Genomic DNA, 24,714 nt, shown 5'->3' with positions numbered 1-24,714 from the left:
TCTGGGCAGGGGGTTGGACTAGATGACCTCCAGAGGTCTCTTCCAACTCTGATATTCTATAATTCTATGATGATGGTTAGTAAGGAGGAAGGATGGTCCTGTACTTAAGGCCTCCAGTTAGGAGTCAGGACTAGTGGGGTGAAATCCTGGCCCCACTGAAGTCACTAGCAACAGGATGCTATTCCCACTCTCCCACAAACTCTGGGATCTTGGGTGAGTCACTTCCAGCTTGGCTGGCAGAGGTTCTGAGCAGCAACAGCTGCCCTTGGAGCCAAGGGGAACTATAAATGCTCTCCTTTTCTTCTTAGAAATCAGGCCACTAAATCCTCTGGGCCTCAGGGTCTTCATCTGTATAATGGGAACAATCGAGGCATTGGCAGACCTGGTCTTTGCAGCTTCGCTCATGAGCTCTGCAGGGCCCAGACCTGTCGTCCTTTGCCTGAAAAGCACCATGCTGTGCGTATATGGGGCCAGATAATAAGAGAAACACCCTTTGGGGATAGGGCTGTCTCATTTGGTATCTTCCACAGCGCCAGCCACGCTGCCTGTTGGAAACAAAACCACCTCCCAGGGCAGGGGTGTGGCAGAATTCGCTGATGATAGTGAGCAGCTCTGGGCTCCTGCGGTGCAAGGTGGCACAGAAGGGCAGAGTGATTTAATAATTTTTATTAAGATGATGTTAAAATAAAAAAAAATGGTAAAGAGTTTAAGCGTAGAAGTTTCTGGTTATCAGGGAATAAGGTACAGATTATCAAGGGGTGCAAAGTTCGGTTTAGGATCAGGTGGCGTAAGGAATACATAATCGGCAGTATCCCCAATTAGGGATAAAAGGTTAACGGGTCAAAGTACAGACATTGAGATATGGGGGTATGTTGTCCATATAATGGCTATGTTCAGGTGTGGAGTATAATGAGCGGATACGATGATGGGGATGGATTTACCCCTCATTTGGTGAGATTTAATGTTCAGTGAGTTTATGGTTCCAGTTCATATGGTCCAATGGAAATAGTCTCTCAGTCCCTTTCTCATAGTTGATGTCGTTCTGGCTCACGCCTCCTGGTACTGTCGGTGGCCGGTGATGTGTTCGATGTGGATGCTATTACACCGAGCTCTTAGCACTGTTCATCTGCAGATCGTAAAGTGCTTTACAAAGGAGTTAAGTATCATCATCCCCATTGCACACATGGGCAACTGAGGCACAGGGAGGCCAAGTGACTTACCCATGGTCACCCAGCAGGCCATGGCAGAGCTGGGACTAGAACCCAGGCCTCTTGACTCCCAGGCCAATGCTGCATCTGCTTGGCCTCTGGCACTTATTGGGGGTACCCAAAGGGGGGGGAGAAGTATTGCTCTCACTTTGGTAGAGGGGGAAATAGGCCAAGAGGGGAAGGGGCTGGTTTTCAGCAGTGCTGAACAACTTCAGGTGGCTTCACTGGGAATGGAGAGGGTTCAGTACGCCCACACCTTGACTCCGGTGTGCAGTTCTGGTTGCCCCATCTCCAAAAAGATATCCTAGAATTGGACAAGGTATAGAGAAGGGCCACAAATGACTAGGGGGTCTGGAACAGCTCCCAGATGAGGAGCAATTAAAGACTGGAACTTTTCAGCTTGGAAAAGAGATGACTCGGGGGCGGCGGGGGGGATATGATAGAGGTCTATAAAATCTTGACTAGCGTGGAGAAAGTAAATAAGGAAGTGTTATTTACCCCTTCACATAACACAAGTACTCGGGAGTCACCCAATGAAATTAATAGGCAGCAGGTTTAAAACAAACACAAGGAAGTATTTCTTCACACAACACACAGTCAACCTGTGGAACTCCTTGCCAGAGGATGCTGTGAAGGCAAAAACTGGAATGGGGTTCAAAAAAGTACTAGATAAGTTCATGGAGGATAGGTCCATCAATGGCTATTGGCCAGGATGGGCAGGGCTGCAATCCCATGCTCTGGGTGTCTGATTGCCAGAAGCTGGGAGTGGATGACAGGGGATGGTTCACTTGATGATTGCCCTGTTCTATTCGTTCTCTCCAAGCACCTGGCACTGGCCACTGCTGGAAGACAGGCTACTGGGCTAGATGGACCATTGGTCTGACCCAGTATGGCCATTCTTATGTTCAGTTCCTCTGAAAATCAGGCCCTCAGTGATCTTGCTGAAGGTCACACAGTAAGTCAGTGGCAAACCGTGTCCTGCCTTTAATTTCCTGCTCTCTCCTCCAGTCCTTGTTGCTGTGCAGGTCTGGGCTGAGTGTTGTATGGTGTGGAGGCTGGATGGGCAGCCTTCAGGCTCCAGTTTAAGCCCTGCAGGAGCAATCTACTGTTAACTAACGCAACACCCTCGTTTTCCCCCCATGACTCCATCACTGCTGCCCTGTACCACCTCTGGCTGCAGGCTCAGGCCTTCGCAGAGGGCCGTAAAGTCCAGCAGAGACTTGAGTGATTCAAGCCGCAGAATAGATCAAGTGCTGGGAGATCCTAACCCTAGTCTGTGGAGCGGCTTCAGATCAGTGCACCCTGGAGGAGGGGAAGGTGGTTTAACCTATGAGAATGGTCAGTGCTGATGGGCCAGGCTGAAGCACAGCTGGGGCTGGCCAGCATGGATAGGCCAGCTGGGGATACAGGGTGCTTTAAGCCAAAAGGGTGAACAAAGCTGGAATGTTGTTTTTATCCTAGCCACACTAGCTACCCAGCTATGCCCCAGCCCCGTGCCACCACCACACTAAGCCCTGCGTAAGCATGTTTGAAAGTCCTATGGCTGTGGAGCTAAGCTGTTCATTACACAGAGGTTATCCTCTTCCTCCTCCAGGCAGGCACTTCCCTCCTCTCTGCTCTGCATTCTCCCCTCCAGCACAGGAATAACTCCCATGGACCCACTGAATCCTGGGGGAGGGGCTCATCGGGTCCCCAGGGGTCCAGCTCTAGGATCTAGTTTACAAAGCTGCGACAATGCATTTATCTCTGGGAGTCCAGAGAAGTTGGGGTGGGGGGAGGTCAGGGGAGCTGCTGCTGATGGTGTAGCGTGGCTAAACTTGGAAGCCAGCAAATTCAAGACAGTTTAGGGTGATAAAGTGAAAAGCAGCATAAACTGGCATGTCTTGGCCCCCTTCTCTCCCCTGATAAGCTGCTCAGGAGGCTGTGATAGGATCTGTGAAATCTCCTCCACCCCAAGGGGAGAAACTCAAAAGAAAGAGAAAAGGAGTACTTGTGGCACCTTAGAGACTAACCAATTTATTTGAGCATGAGCTTTCGTGAGCTACAGCTCACTTCATCGGATGCATACCATGGAAACTGCAGCAGACTTTATATATACACAGAGAATATGAAACAATTGGCAACGGGCTTTGTTGCAAGGATAAAGTTCCTGGGTTAGTGGTTCTGTTGTGTGGTATGTGGTTGTTGGTGAGTATTTGCTTCAGGTTGTGGGGCTGTCTGTAGGCAAGGACTGGCCTGTCTCCCAAGATTTGTGAGAGTGTTGGGTCATCCTTTAGGATAGGTTGTAGATCCTTAATAATGCGTTGGAGGGGTTTTAGTTGGGGGCTGAAGGTGACGGCTAGTGGCGTTCTGTTATTTTCTTTGTTAGGCCTGTCCTGTAGTAGGTAACTTCTGGGAACTCTTCTGGCTCTATCAATCTGTTTCTTTACTTCTGCAGGTGGGTATTGTAGTTGTAAGAAAGCTTGACAGAGATCTTGTAGGTGTTTGTCTCTGTCTGAGGGGTTGGAGCAAATGCAGTTGTATCGCAGAGCTTGGCTGTAGACGATGGATCGTGTGGTGTGGTCAGGGTAAAAGCTGGAGGCATGCAGGTAGGAATAGCGGTCAGTAGGTTTCCGGTATAGGGTGGTGTTTATGTGACCATTGTTTATTAGCACTGTAGTGTCCAGGAAGTGGATCTCTTGTGTGGACTGGACCAGGCTGAGGTTGGTGGTGGGATGGAAATTGTTGAAATCATGGTGGAATTCCTCAAGGGCTTCTTTTCCATGGGTCCAGATGATGAAGATGTCATCAATATAGCACAAGTAGAGTAGGGGCTTTAGGGGACGAGAGCTGAGGAAGCGTTGTTCTAAATCAGCCATAAAAATGTTGGCATACTGTGGGGCCATGCGGGTACCCATAGCAGTGCCGCTGATCTGAAGGTATACATTGTCCCCAAATGTGAAATAGTTATGGGTAAGGACAAAGTCACAAAGTTCAGCCACCAGGTTAGCCGTGACATTATCGGGGATAGTGTTCTTGATGGCTTGTAGTCCATCTTTGTGTGGAATGTTGGTGTAGAGGGCTTCTACATCCATAGTGGCCAGGATGGTGTTATCAGGAAGATCACCGATGGATTGAAGTTTCCTCAGGAAGTCAGTGGTGTCTCGAAGGTAGCTGGGAGTGCTGGTAGCGTAGGGCCTGAGGAGGGAGTCTACATAGCCAGACAATACTGCTGTCAGGGTGCCAATGCCTGAGATGATGGGGCGCCCAGGATTTCCAGGTTTATGGATCTTGGGTAGTAGATAGAATATCCCAGGTCGGGGTTCCAGGGGTGTGTCTGTGCGGATTTGATCTTGTGCTTTTTCAGGAAGTTTCTTGAGCAAATGCTGTAGTTGCTTTTGGTAACTCTCAGTGGGATCATAGGGTAATGGCTTGTAGAAACTCGTGTTGGAGAGCTGCCGAGCAGCCTCTTGTTCATATTCCGACCTATTCATGATGACAACAGCACCTCCTTTGTCAGCCGTTGCCAATTGTGCCCACATATCTATTCAGGGGACACCATCACAGGGCCTAATAACATCAGCCACACTATCAGAGGCTCGTTCACCTGCACATCCACCAATGTGATATATGCCATCATGTGCCAGCAATGCCCCTCTGCCATGTACATTGGTCAAACTGGACAGTCTCTACGTAAAAGAATAAATGGACACAAATCAGATGTCAAGAATTATTACATTCATAAACCAGTCGGAGAACACTTCAATCTCTCTGGTCACGCAATCACAGACATGAAGGTCGCTATCTTAAAACAAAAAAACTTGAAATCCAGACTCCAGCGAGAAACTGCTGAATTGGAATTCATTTGCAAATTGGATACTATTAATTTAGGCTTAAATAGAGACTGGGAGTGGCTAAGTCATTATGCAAGGTAGCCTATTTCCTCTTGTTTTTTCCTACCCCCCCCCCAGATGTTCTGGTTTAACTTGGATTTAAACTTGGAGAGTGGTCAGTTTGGATGAGCTATTACCAGCAGGAGAGTGAGTTTGTGTGTGTATGGGGGTGGGGGGGGGGGGATGTGAGAAAACCTGGATTTGTGCAGAAAATGGCCCAACTTGATTATCATGCACATTGTGTAAAGAGTTGTCACTTTGGATGGGCTATCACCAGCAGGAGAGTGAATTTGTGTGGGGGGGTGGAGGGTGAGAAAACCTGGATTTGTGCTGGAAATGGCCCAACCTGATGATCACTTTAGATAAGCTATTACCAGCAGGACAGTGGGGTGGGAGGAGGTATTGTTTCATATTCTCTGTGTATATATAAAGTCTGCTGCAGTTTCCATGGTATGCATCCGATGAAGTGAGCTGTAGTTCACGAAAGCTCATGCTCAAATAAATTGGTTAGTCTCTAAGGTGCCACAAGTACTCCTTTTCTTTTTGCGAATACAGACTAACAGGGCTGTTACTCTGAAACCTGTCAAAGGAAAGAGAGCAACAAGGTAACACCTTCCATTAAGCACCTGACATTTGCATTTAACCTAGATGAACAAGATGCTGTAAATACCAGTGAATAACTAAACAAAGGAAACCAAGCATCTGACAGCTGAGCTTGGAGATGGACAGAGACAGCCAGGAAGTTTCTGCAAACAGGTCACATTTCAGAGTGAAGTCACTGGAGCTGGGATGACTCTCCTATTGAGTTTGCTTTCCTTAAACATGGTTAGTGTATGGGCGGGGCCCCATCTACCCTACAAGCCCGAACTATCTACTAACCATGGCCCGAGTGCGGGGTAGGGAAACCGGCCATATTGGCCCTGCGTCTCTGAACATGGTAGAAATGGCAGTGTCGATCTGTATAGCTAGGTACTTATATCCCCATTTTACAGATGGGGAGATGAGACAGAGATCAAGGCAGAGTTGTTCAGAGCTCCTGGGGATTTAGACACTCCACTTTCTGAAGTTAATAGGAATAGTGTGTCTAAATCCCTTGGGTGGCTTTGGAAAAAGTCTCAGCCTAACTGACTTGCCCCAAGGCACACAAGGAGTCTGTGGCAGAGCTGTGGGTTGAATCTAGATCTCCTGAGTCTCAGTCGCTGCCTTAACCACTAAGCCCTCCTCTCCCCTCCCAGAAAGCCATTCTCCACAGCAAGCGCTGTAGGATAGGGACACGTGGCTCATAGTTCTCTGACTCAAGCTCAGATTTCCTGACCCCACCAGAGAGAGAGAAGGCTGTTATTGCCAGAAATATTTGCTTGGTCATGTTCTGTGAAAACTAGTCACCAAGGAAGCAGCCCAGTTGCACAGCTGGGGAACTCAGGCATGGTTCTGTACAAACAAATCCCGCAACCTTACGGACCTGTCTGCACTCTGGACACAGTGTCAGCCAGGGGAAAGAGCGTTTAAAGCAGGCCTGGGCAGCCCTGGCGTTCCAGCATTAGGGGTAGAAGGCCTCTCCCCCCCCCCCACCCCCAGACAAGGCTGGCGCTAGTTGACGCCGTGTCGATGGGGTGGGTGTCTAATACAGATTTACAATTTCTCTCTCATCTCCTCACCCCTGAGCCCTTTCTCACCGCGTCTCCTTAGCGAGACACGGCAGCGACTGCGTTCCGGTTTGGGACAAACTTGTGCAAGTGGCTTGACAGACGGTGACGCTCCCAGGCGTGGGATTCCCGTACAACGCACGCTCGTGATCTCAAGGGGGAGATCAGCTCTGCTCCAAAACACTTGCGGCACAATAACTGAAGCCCCTCTGTGGCAGATTCATGGCAGCAGGCCCACCTGTCGGGGCCAGAGCTGGGGTGGTCTGCCCTCCGGGTTGTGTCGGAGGTGCCTTTCGTTTATACGCAGTGGGTGAAATCCTGGCCCCACTGAAGCCTAAGGGAGTTTTGCTGTGCATGTCACTGGGGCTAAGGTTTTACTCTGGGGCCTTCTCTACAGTGCGGACATGGCTCTAGTGCTATTAAAGTGCTTATACCAATCCAGCTTGTGCCGGCTCAGGGCACTGGCATAAGCATTGCTGGTATAAGTTATACTAATAACTGCATCCACATGAGGCTTTTACCAGCATTGCTCCGTCGGTAAAGCTTTTTCAGTGTGGCCCAGGTTTGAGACGAATTTGCAATTTACAGACTTCTGCTGGCACAGCAATGTGGGTCCGGGGCATTAGGGGGGGTGATCCCTGACCCACAGAGCGGGGCTAGCAGAAGCCCCTTGGTTAGATGCAGTAATACTGGCAAATTGCCACTGCTCCAGCTTGTTCTGCTCATGGTGGTGGTTTTACTGGATGGAAGCACTGTCAGTATAGGTGTGTGTCCACATAGGGGCTCCTTGGCGGGAGAGCACATCCGTGTTCCTGTACCGGTGCAGCACTCTTCGTGCAGTCACGGGCTTACAGGCAAAAACTAAGCTTTCGGGGGTAGGCAACAGGCGCCCCTGTACAGTGCACAACGGGACAACCAGCTCAGTTAGCATCTCTCGCCACTACAATCAAAGCCTGAATGTCTGAGTGCGTTCCTAAGCGACTGGGTGCCCTATGTGACAGCACGCGTTCGGTTATTCATGCCTGCTGCTGGGGCTGGGGGACAGTGCTGCGAGTATCCTGTGCAGACAAAGGCAGAACGAGGAGGATAGAACCCACCACCGTGCACATGCCAGTCCTCAACTGTGCCGTCCTGGGGGGAGACTCCCTCTTGATCAGCTGCCTCTGCACAGCCGGAGACTTGGTGACCCTTGTTACAGAGAGCGCTCTCCAAGGCTGGCTCATAAACAGCAGCCCCACCATGCCTCTACCCCGCCCAGGCTTGTGCCAAGGGATTTTGGGAAGCAGCTGGTTGGCCCCACCCTCTGGCGCTCATTATCAGTTCTGAACAGACACACTTCTGCATAGAAGAGGTGCAGGGACCAATATGCTTTCCCTTTGTTGGGGCCCCTAAGCAGCCTCCGCAGAGCGGAATATAACCCCATCAGAATAGGAAGAGGACTCCATTGCAGCTAGTCAAATACACTAAATCTATGACCCCAGCTTTTTCCCCTGTAAATTTGATTTTGCTTTTTCCTCAGAGTGGTTTTGCTTTGCCTCTCTTGAAAATGAGGTTCCATTAGCACTGGTCCAGCACTGTCAAAGCTCATGATATTTGGTGTCTTCATAAAGCCCCAGCTCCTGGAGTCAGGTGATTGAGAATCTCAACATTCATTGACAGAGTGAGTTTAGCTCCTGTGGCTGTGGAGAAATGCTAGGAAATGTGAAGCGACGACACCGTAAAGGCTCAGAAACCAGAAGGCCAAGAAAAAGAGCCCACATACTTAGAATCATAGAAGATTAGGGATGGAAGAGACCTCAGGAGCTCATCTAGTCCAACCCCCTGCTCAAAGCAGGACCAACCCCAACTAAATCATCCCAGCCAGGGCTTTGTCAAACCAGGCCTTACTTCTCGTTTTAAAAACATCTTATGATTTTGTGGGGCCTGATTCATGCTCGTTGAACGCATGGGCTTGGCAATGCTGCTGCTTCGATTCAAGCATTCGGCTCCATTAGTCCAGCCCTCCCTGCAGCATGAGGTGCCCACCTGTGTCGAATCGGGGGTAGCTTGGTGACATGCCCAGGAGGAGACCCCACAGGTTTTGAAGGAGTGGGCCTGTTCACAATTGGCTCTTAGGCGTCCACAAGGGAAAGCTGGGCAGTGGGGGTAGAAAAGAGGTGGCCAGGGTTCTAGGCAGCCTGTGTTCTGATCTTGCTGTGGTCGTACTTGTGGAACTTGCTTTCACCCAGACCGCAGCGTCCTGAGCCTCTTAGCACTTGCCTGGGGGAAACTGCAACAGCAAAGCCCCCATGCTGGTAGAGGAACGGCCAAGGTGGGAGGTGACCAGGATCCCTCTGCTGAGCCCTTCCAGGGCATGAGAGAAGAATGTGGCCATGACGAGCAGCTAGAAGGTACTTCCAGAGTCACTGGCATGGGGGTCTGGCTATTGATGGGCTTTGCCAGCCCAGCAGCAGCAGACCGTAGAGGGACATTACAGGTGTATCAGATTGTGGAGGCCTCTGCATATCCCTCCCATCTATCCCTCAGAAGGCGGGGCCGGTGAAAGATGCCAGGACTTGATATGAAGAGACTACCCCAGCAGGACACTTCGGCACACCAAGATCTAAGAGATGCTCACAGGAAACTACAAGATTTCGACAGCCTCCCTTTCTCTTGAGTAACTCTGGGACAAAGGGCATATCTGATGTCCCAGCGGGACAGACACATACATCTGGCAGCCTGGTTCCTCTTTCGGGGATCAGATTAGAATAACAGCCGGCAAGCTGAGTGTGCATCAGCAGAGAGAGGCTGAGGCAGGGGAGGGACGTCTGCCCTTTCAGAGAGCCGGCTGATTTTCCTTCACCCCCTTCAATCACAACCCTCACACTGAGAAACCACTGGGTGCAAAGTTCAGCCTGACTCCCTTTCTCCGAAATAAACTGGCTTCTATGTGTAAGAAGTAAATGAACTGCTAGGCTCACCAGCGGGCAGCAATGCCCCTACTGAGATCCTCGTGCGGCCCCATCTCCGCAGTAGGAGAGCGCCAGTGATCTAGCATTTAAAGTATCTACCACAAAAATAACTCCACAACAGAGTGTGAAACGCTGCAGGGTGGAGAATGAGAATCAAAGCAACGATCTGGCACGTCAATGTCACAGCGATGGCCGCAGTGAGGTGCCTGGATTAGATGGGAATTGGGACCAGAGTATAGATTGTTTCACTTCTCCATTGCTGATTCCAATCCATCCCCAACCAACACTGAATGTTGTTACCATCTTGAAGAGTAATGACCCTTGTTACTACTTGTGTGAATAGAGCAGCTGGTCTCAGTTCTGATCCCCGGCCTGCATCACATTAGAAATCACTACCACAGCTGGCAAGCTCGAGCAAGGACAGAATAGGTCCCAAAGATGGAGCTGCCTTCTACTCTTTGAGATGGCCTCCCCAGGCTAAGCCGGAGGCAAGCTTGCCCTGCTCATGCCTCTGCTGTATCTCTGCTGGGGAGAGTGTTGGTCTCCACTCCAGCATCCTTCATTAGAGCGAAGTTCATGAACTTTTTAAAGGCAGGGGAGAGACACCATGGCCACATTTCTTAGAGACCTAGTGTTAAAGCAGCCGCGTAAGCACCCATGAGCAAGCGGTCTGCTCAGTCCTTGGTCACTCAGCGGAGACTGACTGATGTGGGGTTGGTTCTGCGATGTGGATGCTCGTCCACTAGGAGCTGATGGTGACCCATCAACTCATTTCACACAGGCCAAAGAGCAGCCGTGCTGGGGATCCCACGCTCAGGCCATGTCTACGCTACAGGGACTAGTGGAATAGGTGCGGCACTGTAGCTCTGCCAGCATCGCTCCATTGTGTAGCTGCAGCCTACAGAGGTGGAAAGGTTCTTGCATGGCTATAGGAACATCTGCTCCCCAAGCAACGGTAACTAGGTCAGCAGAAGCATTCTTCCATTGAGCTTGCCGCACCCGCGGGGGGGGCGGGGTCAGCGTAGCTATGGCACTCTGAGTGTGGATTTTTCACATCCCTGAGCGCTCTAACGATGTCAACCTACATTTTACAGGTGGACCAGTCCCCACATCTTGTTACCAAGTCCCTGAGCTGCCCAACCCCAGTTAAACTCCAGACACTTCCATGAGGAACAGCATGCTCAAGGAAGTGCCATCAGCTTGCTCCAGCCAACGGAACGATTCTCAGGTGCTTGTGAAACGTTTTCTCTCCTGTGGGTTTTTGGCCTCTGGCAGCTCCCGTGCCCCAAGCCAGCAGGTCCCATCTGACTGTGCCACATGCTGGGAGAGCCTGTGCTAGAGAATACGATCAAAGACTTTCTGCTTCCCACACCGTCCTCCAGAGGCAGAGGGCAAATCACTGACGGGGCTCCGGTTGCCATGCTCTTCCTTCCTGTAGCCTCCCACTAGAAGCTGAGTGCTGGACGCAATGTAACATTAAAGAGGTCCCTGTGCCTACCTGCAGGCCAGTGGCATTTCTAGGAGTCCATTTTAAACAGCTGGGAAAAAATGCTAATTATAATCCAAACTTAATTAGCATCTGTGCACTTCATCAGCACCTCGGGGATTATTGGAACAAATACACCACCAGGCAAAGCAGGGGCTGATTCAAGCAGGATGCTTGGAACATTAGGGACCAGGCCCTGTAGTCAGAGTGGGCCTGGAGGCACCAGTTAGGGTGACCAAATGTTCCATTTTTATAGGGATAGTCCCATTTTTTGGAACTTTTTCTTATATAGGCGCCTATTACCCCCCACCCCCGTCCCAATTTTTCACAGTTGCTATCTGGTCACCCTAGCACCAACGAAGCAGAGGCCAGGCAGCAGCTGAGCCATGCCTGCCTGCTGGGGGAGGCCATCTTCTCCCTCCTAGTAGAGGGCCCCCATGATTAGGAGGAGGAGGAGGAGGAAGGAAAGAATGAAAGCTGGGCACTGGGAGGAAGGGGTGATGGGCGGGAGGAAGACTCTGGTATCATTGTACTTAAGATGGGGAAAGGGTGGATCCAGCCAGTCCTTTCACCTGACTCTACCTCCTCCAGCTAAATAAGAACAAAGCAAGCAGGAGAGTGATGTTCGGAAGCTTTCTCCAGCCTGAAGAAGAATGCTTCCATCAGCATAGCTACCGTTGCTTGGGCAGGGGGTCCTACAGTGACAGAAACCCCCCCTTCCTTCTCTGGAGGCTGCTCCTATGCTATGGGCTTGTGCCAGCTTAGCCATGGCGACCTAGCTGGGCTGCTATAGTCTCCGTAGTGTAGACATGCCCTAAGGCCGTGACTACACTGAGCTCTCTGAAAGTATCCTCTTGCTCCGGGAGCAGCCATGTAGACCAGCACCTGGTGTATTCATCACCCCGTCCTCTAGCCCTGCTCAGACTGTTCCTCCCAGCACTCTGGGCTGGATTCTCCTTCAGCTGCTCCTGATCCCTGGAACTTTCTGCCAAGTGAGATAGTGTAACCTCCCCCAGCAGGCAGGTACGAGTCAGCTGGGGGTTTCACTGCTGCTCCCCCCAGCTGAGCAGGGTCACATGGCACAGTGGTTACAATGCTGGTAGGTAGCCTGGTACTTATTTGTATTATGAGCGCTCCTAGGACCCCATTGCGCTAGGTGCTGTACGAACACTAATCAAAAAGACAGGGCCTGCCCAAAGTCCTGACGGTCTACTGCTACTGCCAGCTGGAGCAGCACCAGGGGAAAGGGGGAGACTTTCTGAGAAAAGCTGGGGCCCTGACTCAGCAAAGGATTTCAGCACCCATCTAAGCACGTGAGTCATCCCCAAAGCCACATGCTTAAATGCCTTGCTGAGTTGGCTGTCGCTGTAAAACCAGCGAGAAACTATCCTGGCCAGAGTTTTCAGGCGTGACTAGTGATTGGGGGAGGCCAGTTTTCAGAGCAAGCGGGTGAGCACTCGGCACTGTCTGAAAATCAGTCCCCGTTTGGGTGTCTGGTTGAGCACCCAAAGTCACTTTGGCCACTTTTCAAAATCTTGGCATCTGTATTTAAGAAACATGTTAAAACACAGCTCAGACACTGTTCCCACTGATCTAGTAGGGGGCAGACTGGGCCAAATCCTGATGGAAGGGGATTCGGAGGGAGAAGCATCCGATGAACTGAGCTTGGGTGCGGCTTTGAGCCCAGCTCCCTTGCTTACGGAGCCAGGGCTGCGGTGGGAATGTGCTAGAATAGGGAGCGCCGCCTCCCCTCCCCCATCACCTCCATTGTTAATTTGGGAGCATTCAGCCTCTTGTCACTCAGCGATAATAGCAGGGGGACTGGAAAGCTCCTGAAGAGCTGCCACTCGCTGCAGATCACCGGCATTTTAACCGTAAGTGGATTGGGGCAGGGACCGTTTTTGTCTGGGCATGTTTGTGTGCAGAAAGTGAGCCTGATCTGTGAGCGGAGCAGCTGGGCACTATAAACAAACACCAAGCCAGCTCCTGACCCAAAAGCGGAGCTTGTGAGCAGTTCGCGAATCCCCCAAGTCACAGTCGGGGCTAGTGAAATACCATCACCTTGCACCAAGGCACTGCGCTGCAAGGACGTCTCAATGCAACATCGGTGCATCTCGCGAGTGGTTTCAGACCCTGGCATTGGGCCAGCGGGTCTCACTGCTAACACCTCCGAGTTATCAAGGTGGAGTTTGCTCCACTAGGCAGTGCAGGGCGGTGGCACTCCCTGGGAACATGTGATTTCACTATCTAAAGCTGTTTTGTCAGAGGACTTTTGTACTTGGGAGAGATTTTTTTAATGGCCTGTTTTCTTTAACAATAAAGTGCACCCTTGCCCCTTCTGCAGCCCTCAGGTCTGTGCCACGTCCAAAGAGGTCAATTAAAGGAATTATAAATGTTGGGGAAATGCCAGTTTTCTCTGTTCTGTGGGGGTGAAGTTCACCCCTGTGCTGAGAGTGCTGGCTTCCTGCATGGGCGTGGGAGGTAACCTCACCCTGAGAGAGCCTGATGGGCTCTCCTGACAGGAGGAGAGCCATCCAGTCCAGTCACACCCTAATACTGCTCAGCGCAAAAATCGCATACTATTCAGGAGTTGTGCGCCACTAGCCTTATCTTTCCCAGCAGTCCAAGGTGCAAACTTCCAGATATACATGCGTGCGTCTGTGAATGACAACATGTTGTAGCACGGGGCACCCCCTGTCATTTTTAGATGGTTGTTCTCAAAGCGGCGAGGTTTGCAACTCCTAGAGCAGGGGTCGGCAACCTTTGAGAAGTAGCGTGCCAAGTCTTCATTAATTTAAGGTTTCGCGTGCCAGCAATAAATTTTACATTTACAGGGCCCCCCCGAAGGAACCCCAGACTGGCAGCAGACTGAGCAGTGCCAGCAGCCAGGCCCGCAGCTGGCAGGGGCTGGTGGACAGAACCCCAGACTGGCAGCAGACTGAGCAGTGCCAGCAGCCAGGCCCGCAGCTGGCAGGGGCTGGTGGACAGAACCCCAGACTGGCAGCAGACTGAGCAGTGCCAGCAGCCAGGCCCGCAGCTGGCAGGGGCTGGTGGACAGAACCCCAGACTGGCAGCAGATTGAACAGCTCAGTGCGCTGCCGGTCTAGGGTTCCGTCTGCCACCCGCTCTGCCAGTCTGGGGTCCCGGTCGCCGGCACTGCTCCTCCTGCTGCCGGCCTGGATGGACAGAACCCCGGGCCAGCAGCGGGCTGAGTGGGGCTGGCAGCTGGGACCCCGCCTGGCAGGGGCCGGCGGACAAAACCCCACACCGGCAGCGCGGGTGGCAGACGGAACCCCAGACTGGCAGTGGGCTGAGTCGCTCAGCCCGCTGCCAGTCTGGGGTTCCGTCTGTCAGCCCCTGCCAGCTGGGGTCCCGGCCGCTGGCCCCGGGTTCCGTCCATCCAGGCTGGCAATGGGCTGAGCGGGGCCGGTGGCCGGGACCCTGGCTAGCAGCAGAGTGCCACTAAAAATCAGCTTGCCGCCTTTGGTATGTGTGCCGCAGGTTGCCAACCCCTGTCCTAGAGGCTCTCGTCAAATAATTTAAAAATCCATTGATTTCTTAGCCCTTTTCTATACATTTCCCTTCAGTGTTTGACACTGAGCCCCTGCTCCTGCAGTGATCTCCAAACAGTATCACACTGGTATGTAGGAACCACAAATTGGCAGGATCATGTTACTTGCTAGTACAATGGAGCTCTCAGCCCTGTTTGGGTTCCCTCCGTGTTGCTGGAACAGAAATCCTCAATAGGAAGTGAAATCAGCCTATTTGGTTTCTCTGTCGAAGCCGGGTGAAAGATACACAGTAAATAAACAGCACAAACAACAAGAGGTAAATTACCATTTTGAAAAACCTTGTCCCTAAGAAAAAGGTGTTACGGAAGGAATTGTTTTTAAATGTGTTCTCATTTGAAAATGTCTTCTTAAAAATATTCACACTGTTCTTTTTTTAAAAAATCACACATTAAACACCCTCTCCCCTTAGGCTACTAATGACACCTCTAATTATTAAGAAGGGGGGAAAAGTTTTAAAACTTTTACTCAGTTTACTTTGGGCTGTATAAGCCAATGAAATCTGGTTCTTAAAGCTGCAGTGTTTGGACAACAAACAGCAGGGGAACTGCTTTAACAAACATTTCCACTGGAATTTTATGTATCTCTTTTTATAGCTCAGGAAATATTTGCTTTTAGACTTTAGGTTTTGGAAAAGATGCTTTTGGAAAAGATGCTTTTTGAAATACAAATCTAACCATTGGGCCAAATATGAGTTGATGTGTCCCTTTAAACACACTTCAAAGTTTGATCATTGTGACTGGATATGTAAATAAATGAACTGGTGCATATAACTGAATCTCTGATCAGAGTGTCAGACTTACACAGATCTAGCCAAATTCATCCCTGATGTAACTTCAGTGAAGAGAATGGAATTAAGCCAGGAATGGATGTGCCTTTCATATTCCTGAGATTTGGATTTAAATGGATCCAGCACACATCTCTTTGGCATCTGATCATCATAGCAAACTGAAAACAAAACCTAGGAGCGGCAGGTAATGTATTCCTAACAAACAACGTGCTGTTGGCCATCCCTGGGCCCTGCCACACAGATCCCACCCAGTGGCATGCCCGCTCGGGAGGGACATGCTTGATTAAATACATGTCTCGCAACATGCACCGAAGGTCCCCAAATTTGGGAGCAGACAGATCCAGAGCAGATGACCCTCCATTGAGAATCCCTGGCTACAAGTGCTTATGCGTTCAATGCTGGAATCTGACAACAAGAGGGCCCCAGGCCACTGGGGTGAAAAGAAATTCACTCGGGAAAAGAATTAAAGCCCCTTTATGGGAGCAAACTCCAAGTTATAGCTTACAGAGCAACAGTTACTCTATCACGTTACTTCTACCCATTAAACGTATGGCGTGTGCAAGGACGGACAAACAAACTCTATGTGTGCACAAGGGATGCAACATACATCTGTTGGGACAACCAGAGCCAGAATAAACCAGGCCTCACCTATTCAATCCCCACCCCTCCAGCTTTGGAGGGTGGGAGACACTTCAGAGAGACAGAAACGAAAAGATCCCACCCGCATCGCCAGCTCCAAAGCGGTGACTACCTTTGGATTCTCTCGCTTTCACAGCAGAAAGGTCAATACAAGAAACCTCTATCCCCCAGTCCATCACTTCAGGAACTGAATTACAGCCAAGTGTTCTGGGCACAGAATCAGCTGCCATCCCTCTCTGTCTGTCGCTCCCTTTCACCGTCTCCCCTCGCACACGCGTCCCCTCGGGGAGATCTGTCGCAACGGCCGAGGCAGTGATAGCATCACCGCCCACGCAGGAGGGGAGGGGAGGTAAAGCCGGGGCCTCCTAACTAGAGTTAGGAACAGTTCACCGCCACAGCTGAGCAAGAGGCACGTCTTATACACACCAGCCAGTCTGTCCTTCTGGCCCCCACGGAGCCAGGGGAGAGGCAGTGCTCAGAAATACAGAGTCGTGAAATTAAGAACTTGGCCGTGGTCTTTAAACAGCCGCAGGAATTCAGGGATTCCTCCTGCTCCATCAGCTTCTGCGGGGTCTTTCAGCATGGCTCTGTCCCACGTTGCACCCTTCGATGGGTGGGCTCGCTGATGAGCAGTGGCGCCAAGCTAACCTTTCATCGGGGACAGCTCTGGCACCAACAAGCGTGCCATTTAACCCGGAGAGGTAAGGGCCCGATCCTGCATGCTGCTGAGCACCCGCACCTCATTTGACTTTAAGTGGAGCGTGGGAGGCAGCCTGGCACCTTTCAGGATCAGGGCCTGATTTCTATGTGATTTCTATTGTACAAACTTCAGCCAGCGTAGCCCGTAGACATGATGCTCGCTTATGTTCTATAGAAATGTGTTGACATGTAAGTAGGCCCAAAAATCTAGTTCCTAACGATAGGCTTGACAATAGCTGGTGAAGTTGGAGTGAAGTGAAGTGAGACAATTCAGAGGCCAGTTACAGATAAGTTCAGCCATAACCCCAGGGCCTGTCATAAACATGTTTTGGTCCTCGCTGGTTTTTTTACAAGTGTTTTGGAAAGTGCTATCTGTATTGGGCTGGCATTTACTGGGCTGGCATTTACGCAGATGTTAATTAGGACGGTGCTCAATGTTAAGGATGGCAGCGGAAATACAGATATGGTAAAAGGTGGATTTAATGTTAACTCATGGGGGGCATGAGTAGAATTGATTATGCAAAGGGTAGCACGCTGATTTGAGATAGGCATGCCTGGCCACCATCACAGTACTGTTAGAGAAAGGGCTGTCCTCACTTTCCATCCAGGGACTGATCACCCCTGGGTGCACTGTTCATCTCAGAGTGGGAGTATCAAGCCAGTGTGTGGGGATGCTGTGATGCTTGTTCACTTTATTTTATTTTAAATAAAGGCTTTAATTTTATCACTCGTCATGTCAGCCTCAGTCCTTCGCTAAATTTAACAGGAGTACTTGTGGCACCTTAGAGACTAACAAATTTATTAGAGCATAAGCTTTTGTGGGCTACAGCCCACTTCATCGGATGCATAGAATGGAACATATAGTAAGATATATACACACACACACATATATATATATATATATATATATATATATATAAAAAGCCTCTCACAGTTTGTATGGTAACTTCCAACTTATCTGTGTGTGTGTGTGTGTATATATATATATATATCTTACTATATGTTCCATTCTATGCATCCGATGAAGTGGGCTATAGCCCACAAAAGCTTATGCTCTAATAAATTTGTTAGTCTCTAAGATGCCACAAGTACTCCTGTTCTTTTTGCAGATACAGACTAACATGGCCGCAAATTTAGTTATCTGGAACCGCCTAGAGGCTCAGATGCTAAAGAATTCCAGTTGGATTCATCCCTTATCTTTGAACTATGAACACATAAATCAAGGGTTATTCATGGGCCCTGCAGGAAAAACTCCAAGAGCAGAAGGAACCTGCTCTGTGTTGGCTTCCAAACTCCCTCTCTGGAGGAGGTTTTTGTGTTAACCAGCTGCAGAGCCACCTCATGCCCCCACTTCTTTAAGTGCTGATGGAAGGTGCTGGATTAGCAGTCCTGGAAAGCCAAGGCCCCTTTCCCTATAGCACTGATGGGCAACAGCCTGCTTTTCCCTCACTGCCCCTGCCCCTCAGCTGTGCTTCTTGCTCCCTAGCTGAGACCGCCAGCTGGGCAGCCAATTGCAGCGATGGTGTTGGGAGGTGGACACTTGCCCATTAGGAATTGGCCTGAGACCATGAATCTGATTTCACCTGGGCCACTCAACAGCCTTCGTATGTCTTGATCGCTGCTAATCTAGGCTGGATTTGTGCCAGTGACCTAGAACTGAGAGGCTCATTTCTATTAATAGCCCTGAGCTAGGCACCGTGCCCTTCCCCCTCCCAGCAAGCATGCAGTTCGCAAAAGAACGAGACCGGGACCGTGACAGATCCTAGGGAACTATTGTGAAAGGGAGAGACCTGGGATTAGCACCCTGTATGGATGGCTATGTGGGACACCCCCTCTGGGAGGAGAATTTGCTGACACTGGCAAAAGGCAGCTGCTGGCCTCTCCCTTTCCAGCCTCATCATACAATGGATGTCATACAAAATTAGACCCTGAGGGAGATAAGATAGGCGAAAGCCCAGGAGAATTAAGTGAAGGCAACGCTCCTCAATGTCACAACTAGTGTGTAGTTTAGTGCACCAGACAAGCCCACTTAGACACATGGAGGCTTCCAGTGGGCCCCAGCCTCTCGAGATGGCATCAATGTATGTGGTGTCCAGCTGGGAAAGCAAAGGTGCTTGGAGAATAGCCTTGCGGGGCAGAGGAAGGTAGCCAAGTGCGGTGCTAGCCCAACAAATTTTGCTGTAATCTGCACAATCATTCAGCCCATCTGCAGTCGCTAGGTAAACACTGCACTGCCCTGGGTAGATTAGCAATTGCAAGTGTTACAACTTTCTAGAGAGTGTCTGAGGCTCCGTTTGGAGGCTCACACTACAGGGAGTTGATAAGACTCAAGAAGAGGATGAGGAGCTGCATTTCCCAGGCCCGAGAGGGGCAGGAAGGTGGCTGGAAGATCAGGCAGCAGCCCTTTTTCCAGAGGCTCTCACAGAGGTTTTAATGGTCATGAGATCATGGGGGTTACTTTAGCCCCCTGAGTCATGTGGAAATGGGGACTTTGTCCCAGGACAAGCTGTCAGCAGAGCTCACTGCTGCTTGCTCTCTATGCTTCTAGAATACCTGTTGTCCGAGTGGATCCCAAAGCATTTGACACCCATGAATGAGGTGATTGTCCAGGCACATATATTGAACACGGGCCCAAGCTGCAAAGTTTGGATGCAGATCCAAACTATTCCAGAAAATAGCACTGACTCCCTCAGGCCAACGCTTTGAGCAGCAGTCTCTGTGCTATACAATGTGAAATCTGGATCTCCGAGATAAGATTCGTCCCCTTACCCCAGCCCCTGTGTACCTAAGTAGGTGCAACACAACTTTGAATCAAGCAGGGGCGAGAGAAGGGGAGAGGAGTTGTTTTTCTACCTCTCTAGTTCCCTACAGAGGAAACCAGCATCACTTTAAACATACCCCTGGTGCTGGATGCAAAGCAGCAAGCGATGGAAGCCTAATAAGTAGGAACAAGAGGACAAGGCAAATTGACACCGACATCCCACTCATCTCCTGGGCACACTGGCTAGGCTGGTCAGACTGGTTTGGGGCCAGGAGAGGACAAGGCTGAGGCTCACCCACTGGGTGTTACACCTCTTTCTAGCCCTTCCTCTTTCTCCCCTGCGCCCCGGGGAACCCAGAAAATGGGCCCACCCAGTAAAAGCGGTGGGGGTGGGGCTTGCACCTGTCTGTTCCCTCAGCCCCCCCGACGCGCCACCTGCCAGGCAGACGCGGAGCTGAGTTGCCAAGCGACACACTGCGGGCTCTGCTCGTTCATCAGGCCGGGGCCCCACTTCCCAAGCCCCGCCAGGCCCCTGTCTAGGCAGGCCCAGCTGCTCGGGCGCCCTGCACCACCCGCCCGGGCGCAGGGCAGGCAAAGCCCAGCGGGACACGTGCTAGAACCAAGGGGGAGAGTTGGGGGGGAGGCCAACTTCCGAAAGGGGCGCTGGAGCAGCCGGCAAAGCCCTGGGGCCTGCAGGGGCGGGGGAAAGCCCCCGAGTGCAACTTCATTTACTTTTGCTCGACTTTTGAGTCGAGTTCACAAGCGATAGACCGGGGGGAGGAGGGCCTTTCCCCCACACAAACCCGCGCAGAGAGCAGCGATCGCTCACACTCCGCACGCCCAGGGAAGCCGGGGTCCCTAGAAAGTGGGGGGGTGACTCTGCCCCCGCCCTTGCTCTCCTTCCCCAGGCACTTACCTTCCTGCCGGGGTATCCTGGGCGCAGCCAGCTCCCGAATCTTCCCAGCCCACTTCTCCGCCAGCTTCAGGTTGTCCTCCGCCTCCTGGGCCACGCACACGCGGAACGTCCTGGCGAGGCGCTGCCTGGAGGGCGAGGCGTCCCACCAGCCCTTGCGGAAGGGGTAGCAGAAGACGGAGAAGTAGGCGGCCGGCCCCGGCTGGGGCTCCCGGCCGGCGACGCAGCCGATGCAGTCCGCCAGGTCCAGCGCGGCGCTCGGGCCGGCCGGCGCGGAGCCGACCCGCTGCATGCGCAGCTCCCGGCCGCGCGTGAGGCTCAGCGCGTAGCTCGCCTTGGGAGCGGCGCCCAGCAGGGCGAACACCCCGTGGAGCAAAACTTCGGCGGAGTCGCTGTGCGGGGGGCTCGCCCCGGGGCCCGGCTGCGCGCCCTCCATCGCCGGCTCATTTAGCGGCCGGTCCAGCGGCACCTGACGGGGCAGAGAGAGCGAGAGCGAGAGGCACTCGCAGGGACGGCCCCTGCTGCCGGAGCGCGGCTCTGACAGCGGCATGAATGGCTCCGCGCGCCCTGCTCTCTGCTGACACCCGGCGGCGTCTCTGGTTTCATTCACCAAGAACTGGGGGCCCCGCCGCGGAGGGACCATTTACCAGGCGTGGAACTGAGTCCCAGCAGCCGCTTGGGCCAGCGCCACCAATAGCCTCATAAGCTGCCTCTTCAGACGAGTGGAGCAGGTGCGATCTAGGGGGTGGAAGTGCAGGGCCGGGTGTCAGGAGAGCCGGGCTGCCTTCCTGCTTCTGATTTGCTGTGATACCCTGTTCAAGTGACTGCATTGCCCTGTGCCTCAGTTTCCCTCTATGTAAAGTGGGGGAGAATATTATTTATTCATGTATTTGCGTTGCAGTAGCACCAAGGCGCCCCAGTCAGGGACCCCCATTGTGCGAGGCGCTGTACAAAAAGACAAAAATCCCTGCCCTCCAAAAGCTTTCAGCAATACCTGCCTTTCTCAAGTACTATGAGAAAGTGCAGGGCACATTTTAAGAGATTCAGCATGTGATGCATGTTTGCAGGCACTGGAAGGGAAGACTGAGGGCAGAGGTATGCAAGGCAGAAAAAGAAGAGCTGTGATGGATGATGGGGTGTCCTGGGTGGACCAAAAGGACTATTCATCCCCAAAAAAATTAGCAGGGGATCGTACAAAATGGCTGCAAACCTCCAGTAACGGAGATGCCACATAAAAAGATGAGAGTCTCACCTTTCTATAGGCAAAGAGCAACCATAAAGGTTATGCTCTGTGGCTTTGATTTTACGTTAAGGGGACCAACAGCAAAGTCTCACTAGGAGAGAACACAGTGTGTCTCCTCTGCAGCCGTCTGCACTGCTCACAAAACAGTTGCCAGTCTCAGGGCAAGTCTACACCTAAAATGCTGCATCGATGCCTCTGCACTGATGCAGCTGTAGTGCGTTCATGAAGATGCTCTGAGCCGACTGGAGAGAGCTCGCCTGTCAGCGTAGTTAATCCACCTCTCCCAGAGGCGGTAGCACCCCGTCGGCTGGAGAAGTTCTCCTGCCAACATAGCACTGTCTACACAGCAGGGAAGGTCAGTATAACTCTGTTGCTCAGAGGGGTGTGGCTTTTGCACACCCCGTGCAATGTGGTTATACTGATATAGGTCTGTAGTGTAGACCACATCTCAGGAGGCAGCGTCCTTAGTGATTTAAAGGTGCAGTACACAGAAATATAGTCACAACAATGATGCCGCTAAAATCCCCACAAAGGCCTGGGGTTAGGAAGCATTGTACAAATGACATAGAATTATTGTCCTCTTCCTTGCCTGTGCAGTGCGTAGCACAACAGGGTTCTGGGCCAAGGGCTCCCAGGCACTACACAATACAAGTAATAAACAATAATGGTGATGTCAGAGACTAGGTCCTGCATGGATTGGTTGGTGCCCAAGAAATACCTAGGATAGCAGGATGAGTGAGCCCCCCCAAATGGCTGTGGAACAATATGACCCTTTTGCCTTTCACTGGGTGTTCCTCGGCTGCTGGGCAAAGTTTTTGCTGTTTAGTTTTTGTGGGACTTGGCATTTTTTAATCAAGGAAGAGTTTGTGAATCAAGAGTGTGTGTAATCAAGTTTCGGGATTTGTGTGCCCTGAGAAAGGGAGCCTAAGTGACATGGTTGGCTGAGTTTGTGAGGCCTTACACTCAGTTCCAGGCCATTTCTCTCTTTATTTATTTATTTATTTTGTCTGTCTGTCTGACAATAACATTTGAATGCTGCATCCAATCACTTCCAAAATTTCAGGGCTTGTGCTAGGCATCAGTAGCCAGAACTCTACTGGTTTGGGGGATAATTGGTACATCAAAAGAGAGGAAAATGGGAGACACATGGAGCCACTGTCCTCTGTTAACACCCTCCAGCAGAACAATGCCCCTACTCACCCTCCCAAGAGAGTTTAACAGGTTGACACCCTGACTGACTGACAGAAGAGAAATAATAGCTCTTCCTGCTGGGAGACGGATGGGCCTCAGGCTTGGCCAGAAGGAGAGGAGGCTCTTCCAAGCCTGTTCCAGGTGAGGCAGAGACGGCACCACCCACCCACACCAGTCTGCAGGGGAAGAAAGGTACTTTGGCACACACAGGGCTCCTGATGTGATGTGGATGATGGGGGACATTGGCTGGGGGGGGAGACAGAGCCCCTGGTATCATGGGGAAAATGGAGCAGCTATCAGGGAGGGGAAAGGTGGAGAGAGGCCCTGGTTTGGTGGAAAGAATGGGGATCCAGGGGAAAATGGGAGAACAGAGCCCCTGTCATGGTGGGGAGATTGGGTCCCTGGTGTGGGGGGAATGAGGGTACACATAGCTCCCTGGCACGAGGGAGAGAAGAGGGGACCCTGGTGTGAGCAGGGGGGAAGAGGGGCACACAGAACCCCTGAGAGATTGGCAGCAGCTGCAGGGAGACCTGCAAAGGGAGGGTGGCCCACCACGCAATGGGGGGATGCAAAGAGCCTCTGGTGTGTGCAGGGAGCTCCGCCAACACAGGCTGCGAAGTGTGCGACACCCCCAGGGTTAACAATACTGCTGCTGGAGGAGGCATCTCAGGCCGGGCTTGGGATGTCTTGTCCAGCAGTGACTGAGTGGGGGGAGTGGGGGGGGCTGGCTGAGCACGTCTGTTGCCAGGGAAGAGGAAAGCAGGACAGTCGAGGCAGCTGGAGCTTGTGAGGATCCTGAGCTGCTGCAGGTTGGTTAACAGCCCGTGTCACTGAAGGGGGCGTGAAGAACACGGGGGAGTGCTGGGGTTGTTACTGAGGCAAAGGGCTTTCTCCCACCTGCATCTTCAAGCCTCCTGTTCCCCCAGCAGCTCCTTCCTTTCTATGCAGCTGCCTGTTTCCTTTTCCCTATAGAGCCCCTCTGTGGGCTTCCAGCACTTTCTGGACTGCAGTCTCTGGGGCCCCTCTGATTCTGATGTGCTTGCGCATCAAAACCCTGGTTTCAATGCAGTCCGTTGGGACCCCTGAAAAACCAGGACGTTCCTGGGGAAGCAGCGTCAGTGCCTGGAGGCCGGAGAGCTGTTGATTTCCCCCATGGAAACCCACCCCAGGGAGGGAGTGTGCTCAGCTGGTGCTGCTATTAACAATACAGGAGTCGTTTAGGACAGAGCAGGGACAGAGAGTTGGCACAGAAGACCTCGGTGATTGGGCAGGGGGGAGGAGGGGTAGTGGCTGACAGATTTTAAAAAAAGCTGGAAAGAAGCAAACTTCCCTACGCGGAGCCGTATGGGTGTGGCCCAGAGAACAGCGTGATGGGCTGGGATCCTGCAGCAAGAGGCTATGCCCCGATCCAGACAGGTAGAGCAAAAGTGCCAGTGACCAGGGGAAATTAACCCAGGGCAAATGGAATGAAACCGGACGGAGGGAGTGACTGAAAAACGATCAGGACTAGTATGCTAATTGTCATCCCAGGGCACCCATCCCTCTAATTATTACCCAGAGGAGGAAGGAGAGAGATTGTCAGTTGGCCTGATTCTGATCTCACCTACACCTGTAACTCCACTGGCTCTGTGGTGTAAACAGATGTGAGAAGAGAACCAGCCTCCAAGGAGTCTCTGTGTGAGGGCATTTCTGAGCTTAGAGTGAGGATATAGAGTAGTGTGCTCTGCCTCTGCTAAAGGGAACTCC

At 51.7% G+C, this 24,714-nt stretch overlaps 1 protein-coding gene across 1 annotated transcript in view; it reads right to left on the bottom strand.

Moving 5' to 3' along the window:
- Positions 1-21,192, bottom strand: part of SPHK1 (sphingosine kinase 1) — a 33,921-nt gene extending 12,729 nt beyond the window's left edge. The window contains exon 1 of the mRNA XM_048818194.2: positions 20,538-21,192. Within this exon, the coding sequence (XP_048674151.2) occupies positions 20,538-21,177 (640 nt within the window). The 5' untranslated portion in view covers positions 21,178-21,192. The remainder of the gene's footprint in view (positions 1-20,537) is intronic.
- Positions 21,193-24,714: the final 3,522 nt, after the last annotated feature.

This window comes from Caretta caretta, chromosome 14, assembly GCF_965140235.1.
Source record: "Caretta caretta isolate rCarCar2 chromosome 14, rCarCar1.hap1, whole genome shotgun sequence".
Taxonomy (NCBI): Eukaryota; Metazoa; Chordata; order Testudines; family Cheloniidae; genus Caretta; species Caretta caretta.
This window is presented reverse-complemented; position numbering and strand designations above follow the sequence as displayed.